Source organism: Chlamydomonas reinhardtii, chromosome 2 (genome assembly GCF_000002595.2).
Source record: "Chlamydomonas reinhardtii strain CC-503 cw92 mt+ chromosome 2, whole genome shotgun sequence".
Lineage (NCBI taxonomy): Eukaryota > Viridiplantae > Chlorophyta > Chlorophyceae > Chlamydomonadales > Chlamydomonadaceae > Chlamydomonas > Chlamydomonas reinhardtii.
The window spans coordinates 2,028,658-2,046,256 of NC_057005.1; the positions used below are offsets into that span (position 1 = coordinate 2,028,658).

Here is a 17,599-nt window from a genome sequence, read left to right on the forward strand (position 1 = left end):
CCCTCCCCTCCCCTCCCCTCCCCTCCCCTCCCCTCCCCTCCCCTCCCTCCCTCCCCTCTTTTCCCTTTCCTTTCCTTTCCTTTCCTTTCCTTTCCTTTCCTTTCCTTTCCTTTCCTTTCCTTTCCTTTCCTTTCCCTCCTTTTCCTTTTCCTTTTCCTTCCCTCCCGTCCTTCTCCCCGCACCCACTTGACGGCTCCCTCCAGCCCCTCGAAGGACTCGGGCACGGTGGCGCCCGCCGCCCTCAGCGCCGCGTTCTTGGCCTGCGCGCTCTCCAGGTCGCCGCCGCTGCGCGCGCCGGCGTGGCCGAACTGCACCTCGCTCTTGAACAGCTTGGCGCAGGTGCCCGACACCTGCAGGGGAGGAGGGGGAGGCGCAGAGGGAAGAGGAAGAGGAGGAGGAGGGGGAGGAAGAAGCGGTGTAAATACCAGCCCAGGGGAGGAGGGTGTGTGTGGCCAGTATGGGCATGATCCACTTCCTGGTCCGTACGCTATGGGATGCTGTACAGAGAGCGGTCCCCACAACCCCCATGTTGGCTTTGCTGTGGGTTATGGAATGAACTACCTTACCCCCCAGCAGCCACACCCCCAGCAGCTACACGCCGCCGGCACGCACCCAGGCCACCACGGGCTTGGTGACGGCGCCGGCCTTGATGGCCTCCACCAGGCCGTACTCGTCGGCGCCGCCCAGCTCCCCCAGCACCACAATCATCTTGATGGCGGGGATGTGCTGCGGGGGGGTGGGGGGGGGCGCGCGAGGCGGAGAGGATTCCGTGCAGGATGCATTAAGACGAGATGATGTTGACAGGTCGTTGAGGTTGCATAGACCAGGGACAGGGGTTCGGGTATGCAGGGAAAGGAAACATGCAGGGCGGGGTTATAACTATTTAGGTTGGGCTGGGGTGGGGTGACCGCGGCGCCGCCCCCGGACACGCCCGTCCCGCCCCGTCCCCACTCTGGGCTTGGCGCTGACTACCCCACCCCCACCCTCACCCTCATCCCCACCCTCACCTCGTATCGCAGGCAGTGATCGGACAGAGTGGAGCCGGGGAAGGCGTCGCCGCCGATGGCGATGCCTGCAGCGACAGGCGGGACAGAGCCGGCTGGCGTCAGCCACTTCATTTATTGAAATGCCCACCATGCAACAGCAGCTACATCACGCACACACGCCGGCTTTCCTACACCCCTATTCACATGCGCGCCCCCCCTCCCTCCAGCCCTCCCTCTTTTGCATTGGGTTGGGTCTAGATTGGGCTGATATCTACAACCCCCTCCCTCCGTCCCTCCCTCCCTCCCTCCCTCCCTCCCTCCCTCCCTCCCTCCCTCCCTCCCTCCCTCCCTCCCTCCCTCCCTCCCTCCCTCCCTCCCTCCCTAACCCCAACCCACCCTCGTACAGGCCGTCGGTGGCACGTGCCAGCACGTTGTACATCTCGTTACTCATGCCGCCGGACTTGGACACGAAGCCCACGGAGCCGGGGCGGTGCAGCTTGCAGGCCACGATGTTGTCCAGCGTGCCGGCCGTGTCGCCGATCTTGAAGGCGCCGGCCTGTGCAGGCGGCGGAGACAGGAAGGCGTGGGAAGGTGCCGGGAGGTGTCGGAAGGTGTATGGGGGATGTTGAGCAAGGAGCTCTAGCACGCCCACGTGCCACGCCCATGCCCAAACCCCATGGCCCCTCAGGCCGCCCGAACCCACGCACCCCGGCCCACCCGGCCCGCCCAGCCCGCCCAGCCGCCCAGCCGCGCACCTGCACGCCGCCCACGGTGGCGGGCCCGATGATGACCTTGTTGTTGGCGCGGGCCACCGCGATGAGGTGCTTGGTGTCCTTCTCGGGGACACCCTCCGCGATGATGGCGATCACACGCAGGGTGGCGCTGTTGAGCGCCTGCAGCGAGCTCTCGTAGGCGCTGTGGAGGTAGCATGGTGGCAATAAGAGAAAGCACATTCTGAGAAGAATGGTGGCATACATGCAAAGTGCCATTCTCAGAAAGCACAGCAAGGAGGGAACTGGGGGGGGGTGAAGGTATCAAGGTTGGTGTGAGGACGGGCGCTCGGTCGCTAGCAGGGCGGTCCGGCCCTGTCACCAGCCGCTCAGCGCGCCGTGGCTACTGCCACTGTCATTGCCTAGGCCCGCAGACTTCAACACACACAGCCATTGGCATCACCAACATACACCAGTCACAACTTCAAGACGATCCCCCGGCCGGCCCACCTGCGGAAGGAGGCGTAGTTGATGAACACATCCGCCTTGGGGTGCTTGCGGGTGGCCTCGGCGATGCTGCAAAGAAATTGCGGAACGTGGCAGGCGACGCATGTTTCGACGGCGGCGGGTGAGGGACAGCATTGGAAGTTAAGACAGAAGAACAGACCATCCCAATGCAACAGCAGCCCCCGCATTGTATCGCCACCCCCATTACTCGTGCGCACAGCGCCCACCCACTGCTTAAAAGCACCTCACCTGCCGTACACAGGGATGGCTGTGGTCACGGCGGCGGCGAAGGCGGCGGCGAGGCGGCGGCGGCGAGGCGGCGGCGAATGGCGGCGGCGAATGGAAGCAGGTGAGAGGGCAGCAGGAGTTATGCAGGATTGCGTAGGCGAAGCGAGGTAGCCGGGTGGAGAGGTGGCGGCAAAGGTGAGTGGACAACTGCAGGGAGCGCCCTTTGTGATGGATGTTTTCCGGCGGAATGGGCACAGCAATGCTTGCTGCTGCCATCACGCATTCCGCTCTCCGAGTGCCTCGCAAGGTGCACCTAGCCATACACCGCCATTATGACAGCAAGGCCTGCGGGGGCCGGGGCGGGGCGCCGCTCCAGCCCACGGCCGCGGCTTGGATGCTACTGCCCCACGCGTAGCCCCGTCCGACACTGCTACTGCCGCTGCGCCGCATGAGCGCCTGAACTTCAAGTCCCCCCGTCCTCCACTCTCCAGCGACCCCAGAGTAAGTAAACGTGCTGGCACTCTCTCATGCCCCGCTGAGCTGCGCCGGTGAACCCGTTGCCGGTCTGTCGAAGCCACCGCACGGCTCTCTGCATGTCTGTTCTCCCCCAAACCCATTCCCCCTCGCCTCATCATGTCGTCACAGCCTTGCCTGCGTCCAACCAAGTGGGCCCAGCACGCCGCCCCCACCTGCCAGGACTGGGCCCAGGCAGAGAGGTCCGAAGCGGCCACCCCCACCCACCCTCACCCACCCATTGCAACGCACCTATCTCGTTCTTGCCGAAGAACAGCTTCTGGAAGCCGCCCGAGCTGCCGGGTGTCACCAGAGCAGCGACAGATGGAGTCTCGCGCCCTGCGCGCGGCCAGTGAAGCGCCAGATCGCTCTCGCTCGCCCAAAATTGCGCGTTCTACCGAACATCTCCAGGGCACGTGCGAGCGAGAGCCTACCGCAAACGAAGTCAAAATCAAGCATGCGCTGCACAGGCTTCTCCTTGTAGTTGAAGAAAATCGCCTGCGTCTCCTTGTTAAAGAGCTGGCCCAACATGATGTTGTTTGCTTCCTTGTACAGGCCAAACTCAGGGCCGGTGTATGACTAAATATAAAGGACTGACACGACTCTAACCAAGGTTGATCTGGGCCCCGTCAGGCTCGCTCGCGTAAACCCGCGACTTGCGCGGACGTTGCGCAGTGTCAGAACCCTCAGCACCAATGTGCAAACTCGGCTGCACCTGGCTTCAATTGCACTGCTATGTATACAGTATTTTGCTGGTGCGCGGTTGTTCTGCAGTTGCACGGTTGACTCAAGCTCCGACGACCCCGCATCAGAGCGCGCTCTTGGCGGGAGCCGGCCGAAAAGCCCCGCATTGTTCCCTAACAATACACTACACACAATGAAACAATTGCTCCAAATGCGTCCATGACGATCCAGGGGCCCGAAACACGGCCCGTCCACGGGCACAGCCTGCGGCTTTTCTTGCCGAGCTGCTGCCCCGCCGCTGACTGCTGCGGCGGCACCGCTGGCAGCTGGAGCCTGCAGGGGTTCTTGAGGGAGCATTGTGACGGGGCGGACCTGTACCTGCCCCCTGCGGACGACAGCCGGGCTCCGTCTTCGCTGCTTCCGTCCCCACTCGTGACCGGTGGAACCCCGGCGCGACGCCAGCCCCGCTCCACGCCGGATGCAGCTCCGGGGTCTGCAGGTCGGCAGACTCGGGAAGCGGCTTGTCCTTGGCCGTGCGCACCGGGGCGCATCGTGCCTGTGACATGGGAATGCCGAGAGGATACCAGCTGTGAACCCCAGTCGCAGCCACAGTCGCAACAGTCGCAGAAGCAGCAGAAGCAGCAGGAGCAGCAGGAGCGGCAGGAGCCGCAGGAGCGGCAGGAGCGGCAGGAGCGGCAGGAGCGGCAGGAGCGGCAAGAGCGGCAAGAGCGGCGGCAGGCCCCGGAAGTGCTGTTGCAAGGCGGTGCGCAGGTGTGGTGGCGGGGCAGGGCCATGTGCGTGCCGCGACACGCCTCGTGCCTTTCGCTGACAGCAACCCCACCTCCAACACCTGGCACACCGCCACTGGAGGCAGTAGCAGCAGCAGCAGCAGCAGCAGCAGCAGCAGCAGCGCCGGCAGCAGCAGCAGCAGCAGCAACAGCAACAGCAGCAACAGCCAGCCGGGGCAGCGGCAAGGGGGCGCGCCCGAGGCAGGAGGCGAAGCATGGGGAGCAGGCGGCGGCGGCGGCTGCCGGCACACACGGGCCGCCCGGCAGCTCCATGTCGCATGTGCGGCTGCAGGTCTTCCTGTACGACGTGGCGGCGTGGCGGCAGGTGGCGGCGGCAGAGGAAGGACTGGCGGCTAATGATGGTGGTGGTGGTGATGGTGACACAGCCGTGCAGGCGGCGGGAGCAGCGGCTGCTGGCCAGGGCGCATCGCCGCTGCCTCTGCCTCTGCAGCCGCCGCTGCCGCTGCCGTTGCGGCTGGCGCTGCGGCCGGCAGCGAACCCCTTTACGCGGCGCCACGCCTTCAACCCTGGCGCCAGCGGCAGTGATGGTGACAGCAGGAGAGACGTACGTGGCGCGGGGCGCCGCGCAGCGGCGGTAGCATCACCACCAGCCGCGGCGGCGGTAGCAGGCAGGAGCAGTGGGAAGCGGCAGGAGGCTTCTGCCGCCGCCGCCGCTGCGATGCCAGCGGCGCCCGGCGGTGCGGACGGTGCACAGCGCCCGTTGCTGCTGCACCCCCTGCTACTGCGGGAGGCGGCGGCGGCCGGAGTGCAGGCGGTGTTGGGCCAGTCGGCAGTGTGTAAGTGGTCGCGGCACTGGCGGGGATCTGGCGGGGGGCTGCGCATGGGGGCGTGGGGAGCAGGGGTGCCTCATGGCCTGAGCTGGCTGGTTGTGCGCCTCCCCACCCTGCTCCGCACCGTGTGTTCGAGTTGTGCACTGCCGCTCACGTGCCGTGTGTGTTGCCGCTGCTCGCTGCACGGGTACTGCGCAGGTGGCCACGCCCGCCACATCACGCAATGCGTGGCGGCGCTACGGCACCTGCACGCATACCACCTCGGCCGCGGCAGCGGCGGCCGCCGGGGCAGCCCCGCCAGCGAGGGCGCCGCTCATGACCGCGGCCGCAGCCAAGGCCGCAGCGGCCCGGCCCAGTCGGCGACGGCGCTGCGCCCGCGCGGCTCCAAAGTCTTGGCCGCATCCGCTGCCCCTGCCGCACCGGCGGTGGCGGCCGCTCATGCCGGCGGTCCTGGCGGCGGCGGCAGCGGCGGCGGCGGCAGCGGTGGTGGTTTGAGAGGATTGGTGCGTGCGCGCCAGAGCGGCGGTGCGGCGCTGGCGGCGTGTGTTGTGCTATCGCTGTTGGTGCAGCTGGCGGCGGGGCCGGTGGTGGCGGCGGCGGCATGGCGGCACCGGGCCGCGCTGGCGGAGGCGGTGGAGGCGGCCGCGGCGGGCGTAGAGCGGCTGCTGCGTGAGCGTTACGACTGGTGGGTCTGTGGTGTCTGGTGTACTTGTTTGGTACTTTTCTGGGACTGTGGGCGCGTTTGCTCACTTGTGCGTGTGCTTGTAATCCATGACAGCAGAACAGTGAAGAGGCAGCCGAGACCTGGAATGCATTCGTGCCATCGTGGCCCGGCATCCGCTGAGGCCGCGCGATGCAGCCGTTGCGTCCTCAGGCCCACCACAGGGCCGCACACGCCTCCCTTATGCGCGCTCTCCACACAACACCCCACCGGCCGCCTCCTCCTCCACACCACCACCAGGCTGGCTACTGCCACCCCCGCCGGCGTGAAGCTGCACGGAGAGCTGTGTGCGCTGGCGGCGGCGGCGGCGCACGCCCTGCTGGGCCTCGGCGGCGCGGCCGCGCGCGCGATCTGGCCCCGGTGCTGGCACGCGGCGGCGGCCGCCCTGGCGGCGGCGTTTGGAGTGGCAGGTGGGGGCAGGTCGGGGAAAGCTGTGCGCAGTAAGCGAGCAACGTGTGCAGCAGGGCCATTGTCAACGATCTACCATGTGTGGATACGTCTGGGTGCTTACGCATGTCGGGCTGCTAGCGGATTGATTGCCACGAGGTCAGGTGCTTAGCCTCGCCTCTCCCTGCCGCCCCCCCCCACCCCCACCCGCCCACCCAACCACCCACCCGCAGGCCTTGGCGGCGGCTTGGCGCTGCTTCACGACCTGCTACTGCTGACCGCGGCCGGGCCGCTGTGGCTGCAGGCGGCTGCTACTGCCGCGCTGCTGCGCCGACACGCCGCCTGGCTGGCCGCCGCCTGGGCCATGGTGCGCGGCGGCGGCGAGGCCACTGCTGCCGCGCGGCGGCGGCGCCAGCTGCGGCAGCAGGCGGCGCAGCAGCGGCGGGCGCTGGGCCAAGGGGGCGGCGCCGGGGGTACAGCTGCTGCGGCTGCGGCGGCGGCGGCGGCGATCAGCGTGTCTTGTGATGGCCCTGCTACTGCTACTGCTACTGCTGCTGCCAGTGCGGGTGGCGGTGTGCCCATCAGCCGGCTGGAGACGTTGCTGGGGCTGGCGCCTGACCCGGGGGTGAGCAGCGGGAGGGGGGGGGGCAGGTGGAGGCCTGGAGGCCAGGAGTCCTGGAGGCCAGGAGGGTGGTGCGAGCTATTGGAGGGTTGGGGCAAGGAACGGGAGGGACGGGGCCACGCACACCGCGTGCGGCGCCCCCCGCCGTGCCGGCGCAGTGCGCCAAATGCCTGCCCCTCTCGCAAGGCGGGCATGTGCGCTTGTGCCGCCGCGTAGTCCGACACAGAAGCACGTCTGCCGATCCGGACCGTGCTGCTTCCGTCCCTTGTGCTCTCTCTGACATACAACACACTCTACATCGCGTACATTGTCCTGCGCGTATTGTTTTCAGTGTGCTCTTACAACAAACAACACACACACACACACACACACACACAACACAACACAACAAAAACAAACAACACACAGGCTCGTGACGAGGTGGTTGTGGAGCCGCTCATTGTGGGCGTGCTGCTGTTTGTGCCGCTGCTGGCGCTGCTGCCCACCGTGGCGGCCTGGCACCTGCTGGCGGCGGCGGCGGCGGCGCTGGCGGCGGCGGTGAGGGCGGCGCTGGCGGTGGCGGCGGGGCTGCTGCGGCTGAGCCCAGTGACAGTGCTGGGCTGGCGGCTGGCGCGGCCGCTGGACTTTGCAGGTGTGTGGCTGCTTATGGGTTTTGGTAGGTAGTTTGCTGGTGCGGGTGCGGGTGCGGGTGCGGGTACGGATGCTGGTGCGGGTGCGGGTGCTCGTTCGTTGGCACCCGGTGAAGCGTCCCTTCCCTCCCCTTGCCGCTCGCCCGCCATTGGAATAGCAACATAAATTTAGCTTTGACTCCAAATTGCGCCTCGGCACCAATGTTCAGCTTCGACTCGAAGTTAGGTCTCTAAGCAGCATTCGCCGGTCTCTCTGTGCTTGCACACTCCCCTCTTGTGACTTCGCACTTACACTTACACTTGCACATGCCCACATGTGCCACGTGTACTTGCAGGTGTGGACGTGATGCTGCAGCACCTGCCGCCGCGCCCCGCCTGCCGTCACTCACTGGCCGACCACCCGCCGCGCTCCATGCCCGGTGGTCCCGGCACCGTCGCCCACCTGGCTCCGCAGCCCCTAGCCGCAACATCCAACACGCCGGCCGAGTGGCGGCGGCGCAAAAACCAGCTGAAGACGCGCCAACAGGAGGCACAAGCCCAGGCGAGCGACTGGAAGGCGAGCGAGCAGCCCCCAGGGAGTCGGCGACGCGGACCAGACAATGGCGGTGCGGTGTCAGCCGGCGACGCTGCAGGCCGTGGTTCCACCGCTGTTGCTGCCACCGGTGTAGCTGACTGCGCCGGCGTCGGGGGCGGCGCTGGCAGCTGCGCACTGCCTGGCCCCTTGTGCTTTGGTGTCACGCCCCTGCCGCGCCCGGCGGGGCAGGTGGTGGCGCAGAGCTTGTGGGAGGGCGTGGCCGGCGGCTGGTGTGACGGCGGAGCGTTTGGGCCGGTGGTCGTGATGGCGGATGCCGCGCGCCTACTGGCGGCGCGCCGGCATTGAACATGCGGTTGCGGGTGATGAGGTTTGGGGGCGGGAAGTGTGGGGAGGGCGGGAGGCGGTTGGGGAGGGGGGAACGAGGGCCCGGAGGAGGCTGGCGTCGTGGGCTGGCGTGGCAAAAGGGGTTTGCCCGGGCTTTTCCAGCGCGTGGTGCCTTCTACGCCCAGCATAAGAAGCTGTGCTCTTCATGTAATATAAACTGCATGCACGCCACGAAGGGCTTGGAAAAGTCGACCCAATCACCGTGATTCATGCGGAATTCCTTTGGACGGCGCTGCTACTCGTTAGTCCATACAAATTGCACCACGTAGTAAGCACCTAACACGCAGACACTGAACGCCGATTGTACCTAACGCCTTTGACGCTGACTTTGCGAATTAGAAGAGTCAGGATTTCGTGCCTGCGCTTGTGATATGCACTTTGCCGCACCGCCAGAGGGGTTCCTGTTGTTTCCCGGACAGCACGGTATTACTTACAAGCCGGCGCTGCTGCCTGAGGACGCAGCAGGGTGAGCGTGAGCGCAAGGGTCGTAAACCCTTCCTGGCCGTTCCCTCCACGATGTTATCTGCCCTGTGGCAGCTGTTCAATCTCTCCTGTCCTTTTTTGCGCAGGGGGTCGACCTTTAGCAGTGAGGGGGACGAAAATACGCTGGGGCCTCTGGACCGAAGGAGCTCGTTCCAGCTCGATGATGGCTCCGTGACCGCTGATTGCTCTTACAGCAGCTCGTCAACCTTTTGGCTTGGCTCGACTGCAGGTTCCGTGAGGTGAGCGCAGCCCTTGTGGAATGTTATTTTCAGCCCAGCAGCAAAGCAGCGCCCCAGGTCCAGGAACGAAGCGGATGCTTATAGATTGCCGGTTATCCTTGTCAAACATGGCAATGCGGGGGCATACCGAGCGCAGGGTTTGGTCGTTTGCGTGGCCAGTTTGCTCGACCGCCAGTGAGGGCCTGCCGCCGCTTCTGCACATAGATTGAATTGGTTTAAGGCCTTTTTGGTCTAGCGGGTTCACGTCCGGGGGGGGCCTGCCCGCGGTCGACTCGACAGCCGGTGACGAGGTGCAAGAAACCCTGGCGGTGCGAACTGGCGCGCTCGCGCAGATTCTTGGCTCGCGGCCAAGTTGGTGTTGTTTTTGCTGACACCGAGAGGGGTTTGAGGGCGCACACCGCACAAACTGTCGAGGAACGTTCGACGCGAAGCGGTTGCCGATGGACCTGCCGCGAACCTTCCGACATGCTCAGCATTTTACCCTGTCCGTTCGCCGCCGCTTGAAACGCAGGTCACGACCGGCATCCGTATTTTTCGGCGCCGGTGATGTGCCGTCCACGCCCAGCGGGCTCGGGGATGCGTTCCTCGCGCAGAGTCCCTGCTACAGCGCGAAGCTGGTAGCGGGCCACCCGGCGGGCGCCTTCTCGCGCCGCAGCGGTGAGTATGCCGCCCACACCGCCGGCAGCTACAGCCTCGTCAGCCACACCTCGGCGGCCTGCACGCTGGGGCCGCTGCTGGAGGACCTGCCCACCCAGCCCTGCGCTGTCCGGCGCACGGTGAGCGGCCAGCTCCACGACGGCGGCGGCGGCAGCGGCGGCGGCAGCGGTGTCGACAGCAGCGTGGGGGCGTATGAGGAGGATGGCACGGGGCGGGAGGATGGCACGGACGGCGACCTGGATGTGGAGCTGGATGACGACAGCCCCCACGCCGACCCCGGCGAGCGCAAGTCGCCTCACGGCGGCGGCGGCGGCGGCGGCCGGACGGCGGCGGCGCCGTGCAGCTACGCCGCCGCGGTGGCGGCCGCCGGCGTCAATGCCACGTCCTCCCCGCACACGCCCCACTCCGCCCACCGGCAGCACCACCCCCACGGGCGCCACGGCGCCGCCGCCATCGGCGCGCCCTCCGCCGCCGCCGCCATGCTCACCGCAGCCGACCTGTCCAGCGTGGCCGCCGCCGCGGCGGCCGCCGCGGCCGCCGCCTCCATGGGCGCCGGCGGCAAGCCCTCGCCCTGGGCCACGTCGCTGCTGAACCGGGCTCGGGCGGCGGAGACCCGCGCAGCGCGGCTCGAGTCGCGGCTGCGGGAGCAGCGCGGCGCCATGGAGGACCTGCAGCGCCAGCTGGGCGAGCGCGAGGGCCAGCTTGCGTCGCTTCGCGCCGAGGTGGCCGCGCTGCGGCGGCAGCAGCAGCAGCACGGCTCGCAGCTGCACAGCCCGCAGCCGGCGCACGCCGCCGCGCCGCACCCGCGCCCGCAGTCGCAGCTGCAGGCGCAGCTGGCGGCCGTCGGCGCGCGCCTGCGCAGCAGCTCCACAGGCGGCGCGGGCGCCGGCGGCGCCTGCGCCGGCGCGGGCGGCAGCTTCACCGGCGGCAGCGCCTGCGACGACGGCGTCTACGTCGGCGGCGTTGCCGGCAGCGGCGGCAGCTACACCTGCGGCGGCATGGTGACGGCGCCGCCCTGCTACAACGCGCCCGTAGGGCCGCTGGCGGCGGCGGCCGCCGCGCTGACCACGCCCACGACTCCCGAGATGCACCACCACCACCACCACCACCACCACGCCCATTACTCGGCGCTGCACTCCTCGCCGTCCGGCGACGAGCTGGGCCAGCTGTGCGACGCCGACCGCCTGTCGCCGCCGCCACCGGAGCAGCCGACAGCATCCCCGGCCCCCCAGTCGTACGACGCCGCCGCCGCCGAGCTCACAGACTCGACCGAGCCGCTGGCGCCAGCGGCGTCTCTGCCGCGACTGGATACGCCGCAAGTGTCGGAGCTACTGCCATGCTTCTTTGCCAGCAGCCCCGGCACCGGCGCCATCGCCATCGCGGCCTCAGCCTCCGGCAGCTTCCACCTGAGCGCCGCCGCCGTCGCGGCCGCCGCCAGCGGCGCCGCCATCACCAGCGGCCCGCTGTCGCCGGTGCAGGAGGAGGACCTGTACCTCGCCTCCGCCCGCTCCTCCGCCTCCGGCGACGGCGCCGCCAGCCCCGCCATGCCAGCGGCGCAGCCGCGCGCGGCCGCCGCCAGCCCCTTCGCGGCCCTGGCGGCGGAGGCCCTGCATGCCGAGGTGGACAGGAACGCGCCGCCCTGCCGTACCAGCCCCAACACCGGTTCCGGCCAGCCGCCGCTATGCGGCACCGCCTCCCTCCCCGGCGGCGCCGGCGGCGGCCTGCTGCAGTCGCATCAGTCGGCGACGGAGCTGCGGCGGCGCACGGACGCGGCGCACCGCGCGCTGCTGGTGAGCGCCAGCCAGGCACACCGGCTGGCGGCGGCGCTGGAGGCGGAGCGCGCGGCGAGCGAGGCGCTGCGTGAGGAGCTGCGCGACTGGCGCTCCTGCTGCCTGGACAACCACAAGCAGCTGGCGGCGGCGCGGCGGCGGCTGGCGGCGGCGGCGGTGCCGCCGCCGCCGCCACCGGCCCAGGCCGACGGCCACGGCTCGCTGTAGCTGCCTGCACCAGTGGCGGCGGCTGGCGGCGGCGGTGGCGGCAGGCTGGTGCTGCACAGCTGGGTGGCTGTGTTTGACAAGACCCCGAATAACGACGCCAGGCATTTGCGCGCCGCGCACCCAGCATGAGCCATAGATCGCCGGACATCCACATGGACACACCATACTAGCGCGATCCAATCATGGCCATGCAAGGGCTTGCGCCTATTGGCAGTGTTCTCATTCAAAACGGGGGTTTCTGTTACCGGGCGGTTCCGGGTGCGCGACTCGCGACACCACGCCTAAAAGGCTACATTCTTCTTTGTTACGCAGTTGGTTGGTCGGTCCTGCGTTGTGCGTTGGTAGAAAAGATTGCTCGATGACGTGCACTCTGAACCGGAGGCTCCGCTGCGGCGGCGGCGGTTGAGCCGGCAGGCGCGGGTGTGGGTGCTGCTGCCACTCCGTGCAGTGCTGATGCTCCCGCTATTGACTAGCTGTGTGTGCCTGAGGGCTGTCCGCGCCGGGCTGCGTCGGGCGCTTGCAGCGGTGGCGTCACATTCAGCGCCGCCGCGCAAGCGTCGGGCAGTGCCCGGTCTTAGCACAGCAGGACATTTGCACATGAGTTGTTGTCCCAGACGGTGGCGGGGCGGCGCAACCTTGTGTGCATGCGCGCACAACGTGCAAGGGGCAACGTGCTGACGGTGCGTTTTGCTGGTCGCGTGCTATTCATTTTTTGATGGACGGTTAGGAGGGCGGTTCTCCCGGATCTGCGCCGCAGGGCGCGCAGCGGCAGGTGGATGGATGGATGGCATTAATACAACTGGAGCAATGCCACGCGCATCGGTGTGTGTGCGTCTGCTTGACGGTGGACCAGGACGTTTCGGTGCCTAGTCCGGCAGTGGAGTGCAGCAGATCGTTGCGCGCGAACCGCACTGTTTGCCCTCCTGCATATTAATGACTAGGTGGTAGAATGTTCAGCCTGCATGTCCATGTGTGGATTAGGAGGACATTGATCGTCGGCGGTGTCCAAGTACGGTAGGTGCGGTGTGTGTGCGTGTGCGTGTGTGATTCGTATCAAGCGGCCCCTGCATCGGACTGGGTAGCGAACCAGTATCCGCGGTTGTGTGGCTGGCGCGAGTTGTCGAGTCGGAAAGCTGACACCGTTTTGCTCGGAAGGACGGCAACATGTTGCGAAGATCTCAGACCGCAAAGACGTTGGCATAGTCGGTGAGGCCACAAGGGGCAAGACCCCAGCGGACTATTTTGCAAGGGGCCCTGCACCTGAGTATTTCGTGAGGGGAGCATGTGACGGCCCACGCGACGGCGAGGGCTACGGCATCCCGAGGGGAGGCCCCGCGGCGTTGTAGCCATCGAAGGACGGCGAGGAGAGATTAGACGGCCGGTGTGAATGGCCGTGGAGTGGTTTGAGGGTGCGAGTGCGGTAACACCTGTTCGGTATAGGGTCGTAGTAATCGGCAACACGGCATTAGCAAGCTGGCAGGCATGACAACAGGGCTGGCGGGAGGAAACTCGACCGGGGCGATGCAAGTCTGAGGGTTGCACGCGCAGGGCTTTCGACGGTGGCGGGGGATAGTGGGTAGCTGCAGGAGGGTCCGAGGCAGCAGGCGGCTAAGTCGTGAATCCCGTGGCTGGGGTGTGTTGTGGGTATGCCTAGGCGGCCGCGTCTGCTGGATGCGGCCCGCCCCGCCCCGCGTACATAGCACGGCACATGCTGACAGGTGTGGAGGCAGCGGACACCGAATGTCCGCACGAGCTGAGGAGTAGAAAGCACTGCAGGCGAGGGACTGAGACGGTCGCTGGCGAGACGGATGCCAGGGTGCCGGATTCCGTAGCAACCGTGTGTGTGTATGTACAGGATCCCATTTGATTTCCAATTTGCATGGCGCCCATAGCGTCCCGGCAGACCTTAAGGAACGGCACCGACTGAGCAACTGAGAGGTTGTGGCTGTAAGTTTGAAGCCAATGTGCCCTGCGCGGCGATGTCGTTGGTGGGGTTGATGAAGCCCGAGACCACACGCGCCTCGGTGACGGGGTCATATCTTGAATTGCCGTATGGGTTGGTACGGGTATAACAGCACCGCTGGTGCGGTGCCGCATAAACTACCTCAACAATGGGGGACAGCAGCCCAACGAATGCGCGAGGCTCTGTAATAACCATGTACGCTGACTGTGCCCCGTGTCCAATCGCGTGGCAGTGCCAACCAAAATGACCACTGTCATTGTTGGGCACCGCTGACGGCTGCTGACGGTGAGCTATGGCCTGGCAGCATACAGAGTGCAGCCAACAAGGAGAGGCCGGGAACAACTCCAGCTTGAGGGCAAGAACAGTAGAGGCATATGTAATTGTCAGACGCTGCAGAGGTCCAGACATGAGCGGGCTCAATTGGGCCCCTGCGGCTGGCACTTTGCTGGCAGTCTGCTAACTCTGCTTCCGTTCAATCCTGTAAGGATGGTTCCTAAAAAAAAAGCTCATGCCTCAGGGAAGAGGCAAGGCGACAGGCGGATACTCAACAGGCCCGCTGCTAGCCGTACAGGCGTCTGCTTCCCTGTTCACAGAACTGTCTGTAGGCTGTAAGCCGGTGATGCTGATAATTACGGTACGGTACTGAATACCTCCAGGTAGGGCTGTCTTGAACACGTTGACACGACACGTATTACTCCAGTAGTGCCCCTTTATCGCCCCGGGGCCGCACCAAATGGGCCGTAACTGCTCACAATTGCTCGAGGTGCTTCAAACGCCCCAATGAGCATCACTGTGCTTGTCCCCAACCACGCATCCGGGCTTCAGAACAGTTCATGCAGTAGCCCGTCACAGTCGTGAGCAAGACAACATCGATGCCCCCCGAACGCATGCGAGCCCACACACCACTGTGGGGCTTGTCACTTGCGCCAGGTGGGCATCAACGCCGTGCTGCCGTGGCCTGCCCAATCCAAACATACACACACGCACAGTCCGCTGCAATGGCGCCCGTTGCGCTCACGCCGTCCGGGGCTTCTTCGCCGCTGGGGATGGCTTGACGGCCTTGGCCCCCGCTGGCTTCCCTTGCTGCCCCTGCTTCTGCTGTTGCCCCGCGTTTGCCTGAGGCTTCTTGCCTCCCGCCGCCTGCTGCGCAGCTGCAGCGGCTCCGGGCGTGCCCTTGCCCTTGCCCTTGGCGGCGGCGACACCGGCTGCCGGCGCTTCCGACGGCGCTGCAGCCTTCGCCTTGCCACCTGCCGCGCCAGCGCCAGAGCTCGCGGCCGCCTTCTTAGGCCCGCCGATTGGCTTGATCTTGCCCGCCTCTTTACCCGCGCCCTCCTTCCTGGCCTCCTTCCTGGCCTCCTTGCCGCCCTCCTTGCCCTTCTTCTGCTTCTTCTTCTTCTCCATCACCGGCTTGGTCCCGGCAGGCACAGTGCCCGCCGCGATCGCGGCTTTGAGTGCCTCCCGCTCGCGCTTGCCGACCTTGCGGTTCACCCGCTTCCGCTTCTTCTTGTCGCTCGCCGCGCCGCCCGCCGCCTTCCCGCCCTTCTGCTGCTGCTGCGGCTGCTCCTCCTCCGCGTCCTCCTGCTCATCATCGCCATCGCTCCCGCTGTCAACTGCTGCCGCCGCGCCCTCTCCGTCTTCAGAGTCGGAGCCGGCCGGTGCAGGCACAGGCGCGGCCTTCTTGACTGCTGCTGCCTTCTTCTTGCCGCCAGCGCCATTCGCGGCCGCCGCTGAAGACGGCCCTGCACAGCCACCACCGCACACAACGCATGGTCAAGCACAAGACATCCCTGTCATTGGGCGTGTCGCCTCCCAGAGTGCGTCCCTGCTTGCCCCTCCCTCTCCCTCCCCTGGCCGCGCGCTCGCCACGCCTTGCCACCCCACGGCGGCTCAACCCAGCCAACGTCTCGCGCGCGCCCAACACGCCGCCTGCCGCCTCACCCGCGGCCGCTGCCGCTGCCGCCGCCGTCGCCGCCGCCGTCGCCGCCGCCAGCTGCGCCATGCGCGCCAGCCGCTCGCCGTGCGTCTCCGCCTCCTCCTCCTCCTCGTCAGAGTCCTTCTGCCCTGGCGCCCGCGTCTCCGAGGCGATGCGGATTGGGTCCAGCGCGCCGGCCGGCCAGCCCTTGAGCTTGTTGCGGTGTTTCTGCGAACGCCGGAACACGAGGAGCACAAACCACATAAGCGCACGGAGCGACGCGGCAGGTGCTGGCATGGGAAAGCAACAGGGACACGACACACGATACGGTACAGCCCTGGGCCATTCCATCATACACACACCCAACACACGCGGCAAGACATTGCCAACCCCCCGCTGACAACTGTCGCCATTGTTTCCCCTGCTTTCCCCAACCCATCCGGGGGCCGCCCGATGACAGAGAAGCGGCATCGTGGGGCTCGAGCGTACCAGTATAACCACCTCCCCAAAGCCCCGCCAGGCCTGTCCTGTCCTTCCCGCCAGTCCCGCCCTCCCCGCTCGCACACCTTGGACCCCACGTGCTCCGTGTAGATGGTCCGGTTCAACAACAGCACGTCGCACATGACGCAGCGCAGCGGAATGCCCTGTTGCCGCAGTTGTGCAGTTGTGCAGGTGAGAGTATTGTCAGCTGCGTGCGGGCGGGCTGAGGCAACACGAGCGCTCGCACGGGGGCGCCATGCATCGGGGGGGAAGAGGGCGTGCGCCCGCAACAGCACGTTCAAGAGTCCGGGCCGTCCTGCAGTCCAGCTCCAGTCAGGAATGCGGGACCACCGCACCGCTGAACCAAGTGCAGGCCTATGACCCATGCCGCAATGCCCCCATGCCCTCGTCCAACTCAATGCAGCCCAGTCCCAGTCCCACGCGAACGCATTCACCGCCCCTGCCCACCTTGAAACTGTTGACTGTGGGGTCGTCACTGGTCCACGCCCTGTCAGACAATGATTGCACCACGCGCCGTAAGTGGATTGCGCATCAGCAGGAACGCGTCGGCTGTACGACTGCACTCCTTGCGGCTCCGTGCTCGGAGGCTGTGCTGTCACATGCTCTGTGCTGTCACACCACTTCGACACACACCCGCGACGCCGCTACCGCGTCCCCACAAGCGACGCACGCCGTCACCCCTGCCGCGGCCAGCCGTGGCCCCCAGCCCTGCGTCCCGCCTGCGGCGCTCACTTGACGACGTGCTCTGCCGTGATGCCATCGCCCGAGACGTCCTCATCCTCGCCCGCAGCGCCCTCGTCGTCCTCCTCGTCCTCGTCAGGGTCGCTGATGTCATCGAAGCTGCGCGCGAACCGCTTGCGGGGCGGCCCGTCGTCGTCGCTGTCGACGTAAAGGCTTCGCCGGTCCGGTCGCACCTTGCCGTCACCCTCCTCGTCGTTGTCCCCGCGCCCGAGCTCCTGCTCGCCGCCAGAGCTGCCGCTGTCGTCGCTGCCCTCACCCTCGTCGCTGCTCTCCTCGACCTCGGGCTCTGTACATTTGTGTAAGTGTTTACAGAGTGCTGCATCAGGCGACGTCAAAAACGTTTTCTGAGCGCAAGGAACGCACCACTTTCGGAATCGTCGCTGCTCGAGTCGTCGCTCGCGCCGCCGCCCCGGCCCTTCAAATGCATCCAGTCTGTACGTTTAAACATTTTCCCTGACTTAAAATCGCTAGATTGTCAAGTTGGTGCACCTCGGGCGGCCGGCAAGGAATGCTTCTTCCAGAAGAGGCTTGAGTAGTAAAGGATGTGATGTATGCTAAAGCCAGAAGCCACTAAAAGGGCTATCGACTTTTAGTCGGCAGGTGGTTGCCATGCTGGGCCCG

At 66.5% G+C, this 17,599-nt stretch overlaps 4 protein-coding genes across 4 annotated transcripts in view; 2 read left to right on the plus strand and 2 right to left on the minus strand.

Moving 5' to 3' along the window:
- CHLRE_02g088600v5 (uncharacterized protein) overlaps positions 1 to 3,688 on the minus strand; it is a 7,888-nt gene extending 4,200 nt beyond the window's left edge. Inside the window, exons 1-9 of the mRNA XM_043059378.1 lie at positions 3,379 to 3,688; positions 3,197 to 3,283; positions 2,453 to 2,471; positions 2,207 to 2,272; positions 1,742 to 1,901; positions 1,383 to 1,542; positions 1,008 to 1,072; positions 613 to 726; positions 187 to 350 (exon numbers count right to left, since the gene is read on the minus strand). Coding sequence (XP_042927012.1) covers positions 187 to 350; positions 613 to 726; positions 1,008 to 1,072; positions 1,383 to 1,542; positions 1,742 to 1,901; positions 2,207 to 2,272; positions 2,453 to 2,471; positions 3,197 to 3,283; positions 3,379 to 3,475 — 932 coding nt within the window. The 5' untranslated portion in view covers positions 3,476 to 3,688. The remainder of the gene's footprint in view (positions 1 to 186; positions 351 to 612; positions 727 to 1,007; positions 1,073 to 1,382; positions 1,543 to 1,741; positions 1,902 to 2,206; positions 2,273 to 2,452; positions 2,472 to 3,196; positions 3,284 to 3,378) is intronic.
- Positions 3,689 to 3,818: 130 nt separating this feature from the next.
- CHLRE_02g088650v5 (uncharacterized protein) lies at positions 3,819 to 8,648 on the plus strand. Its single transcript, XM_043059379.1, has 6 exons — positions 3,819 to 5,213; positions 5,406 to 5,892; positions 6,169 to 6,338; positions 6,549 to 6,940; positions 7,346 to 7,568; positions 7,902 to 8,648. The coding sequence occupies exons 1-6, from the start codon at positions 3,848 to 3,850 to the stop codon at positions 8,444 to 8,446; spliced, it is 3,183 nt and encodes a 1,060-aa protein (XP_042927013.1). The 5' UTR covers positions 3,819 to 3,847; the 3' UTR covers positions 8,447 to 8,648.
- A 100-nt stretch (positions 8,649 to 8,748) lies between these two features.
- On the plus strand, positions 8,749 to 14,024 carry CHLRE_02g088651v5 (uncharacterized protein). Its single transcript, XM_043059380.1, has 3 exons — positions 8,749 to 8,951; positions 9,055 to 9,207; positions 9,719 to 14,024. Exons 1-3 carry the CDS (start codon positions 8,857 to 8,859, stop codon positions 11,859 to 11,861), a joined length of 2,391 nt encoding a protein of 796 aa, XP_042927014.1. The 5' UTR covers positions 8,749 to 8,856; the 3' UTR covers positions 11,862 to 14,024.
- A 158-nt stretch (positions 14,025 to 14,182) lies between these two features.
- Positions 14,183 to 17,528, minus strand: CHLRE_02g088700v5 (uncharacterized protein). The gene is made up of 6 exons (XM_001701904.2): positions 17,342 to 17,528; positions 16,970 to 17,264; positions 16,685 to 16,724; positions 16,303 to 16,380; positions 15,763 to 15,964; positions 14,183 to 15,563 (listed from the first exon to the last, which is right to left on the minus strand). The coding sequence occupies exons 1-6, from the start codon at positions 17,424 to 17,426 to the stop codon at positions 14,839 to 14,841; spliced, it is 1,425 nt and encodes a 474-aa protein (XP_001701956.2). The 5' UTR covers positions 17,427 to 17,528; the 3' UTR covers positions 14,183 to 14,838.
- Between the last annotated feature and the right edge of the window lie 71 nt (positions 17,529 to 17,599).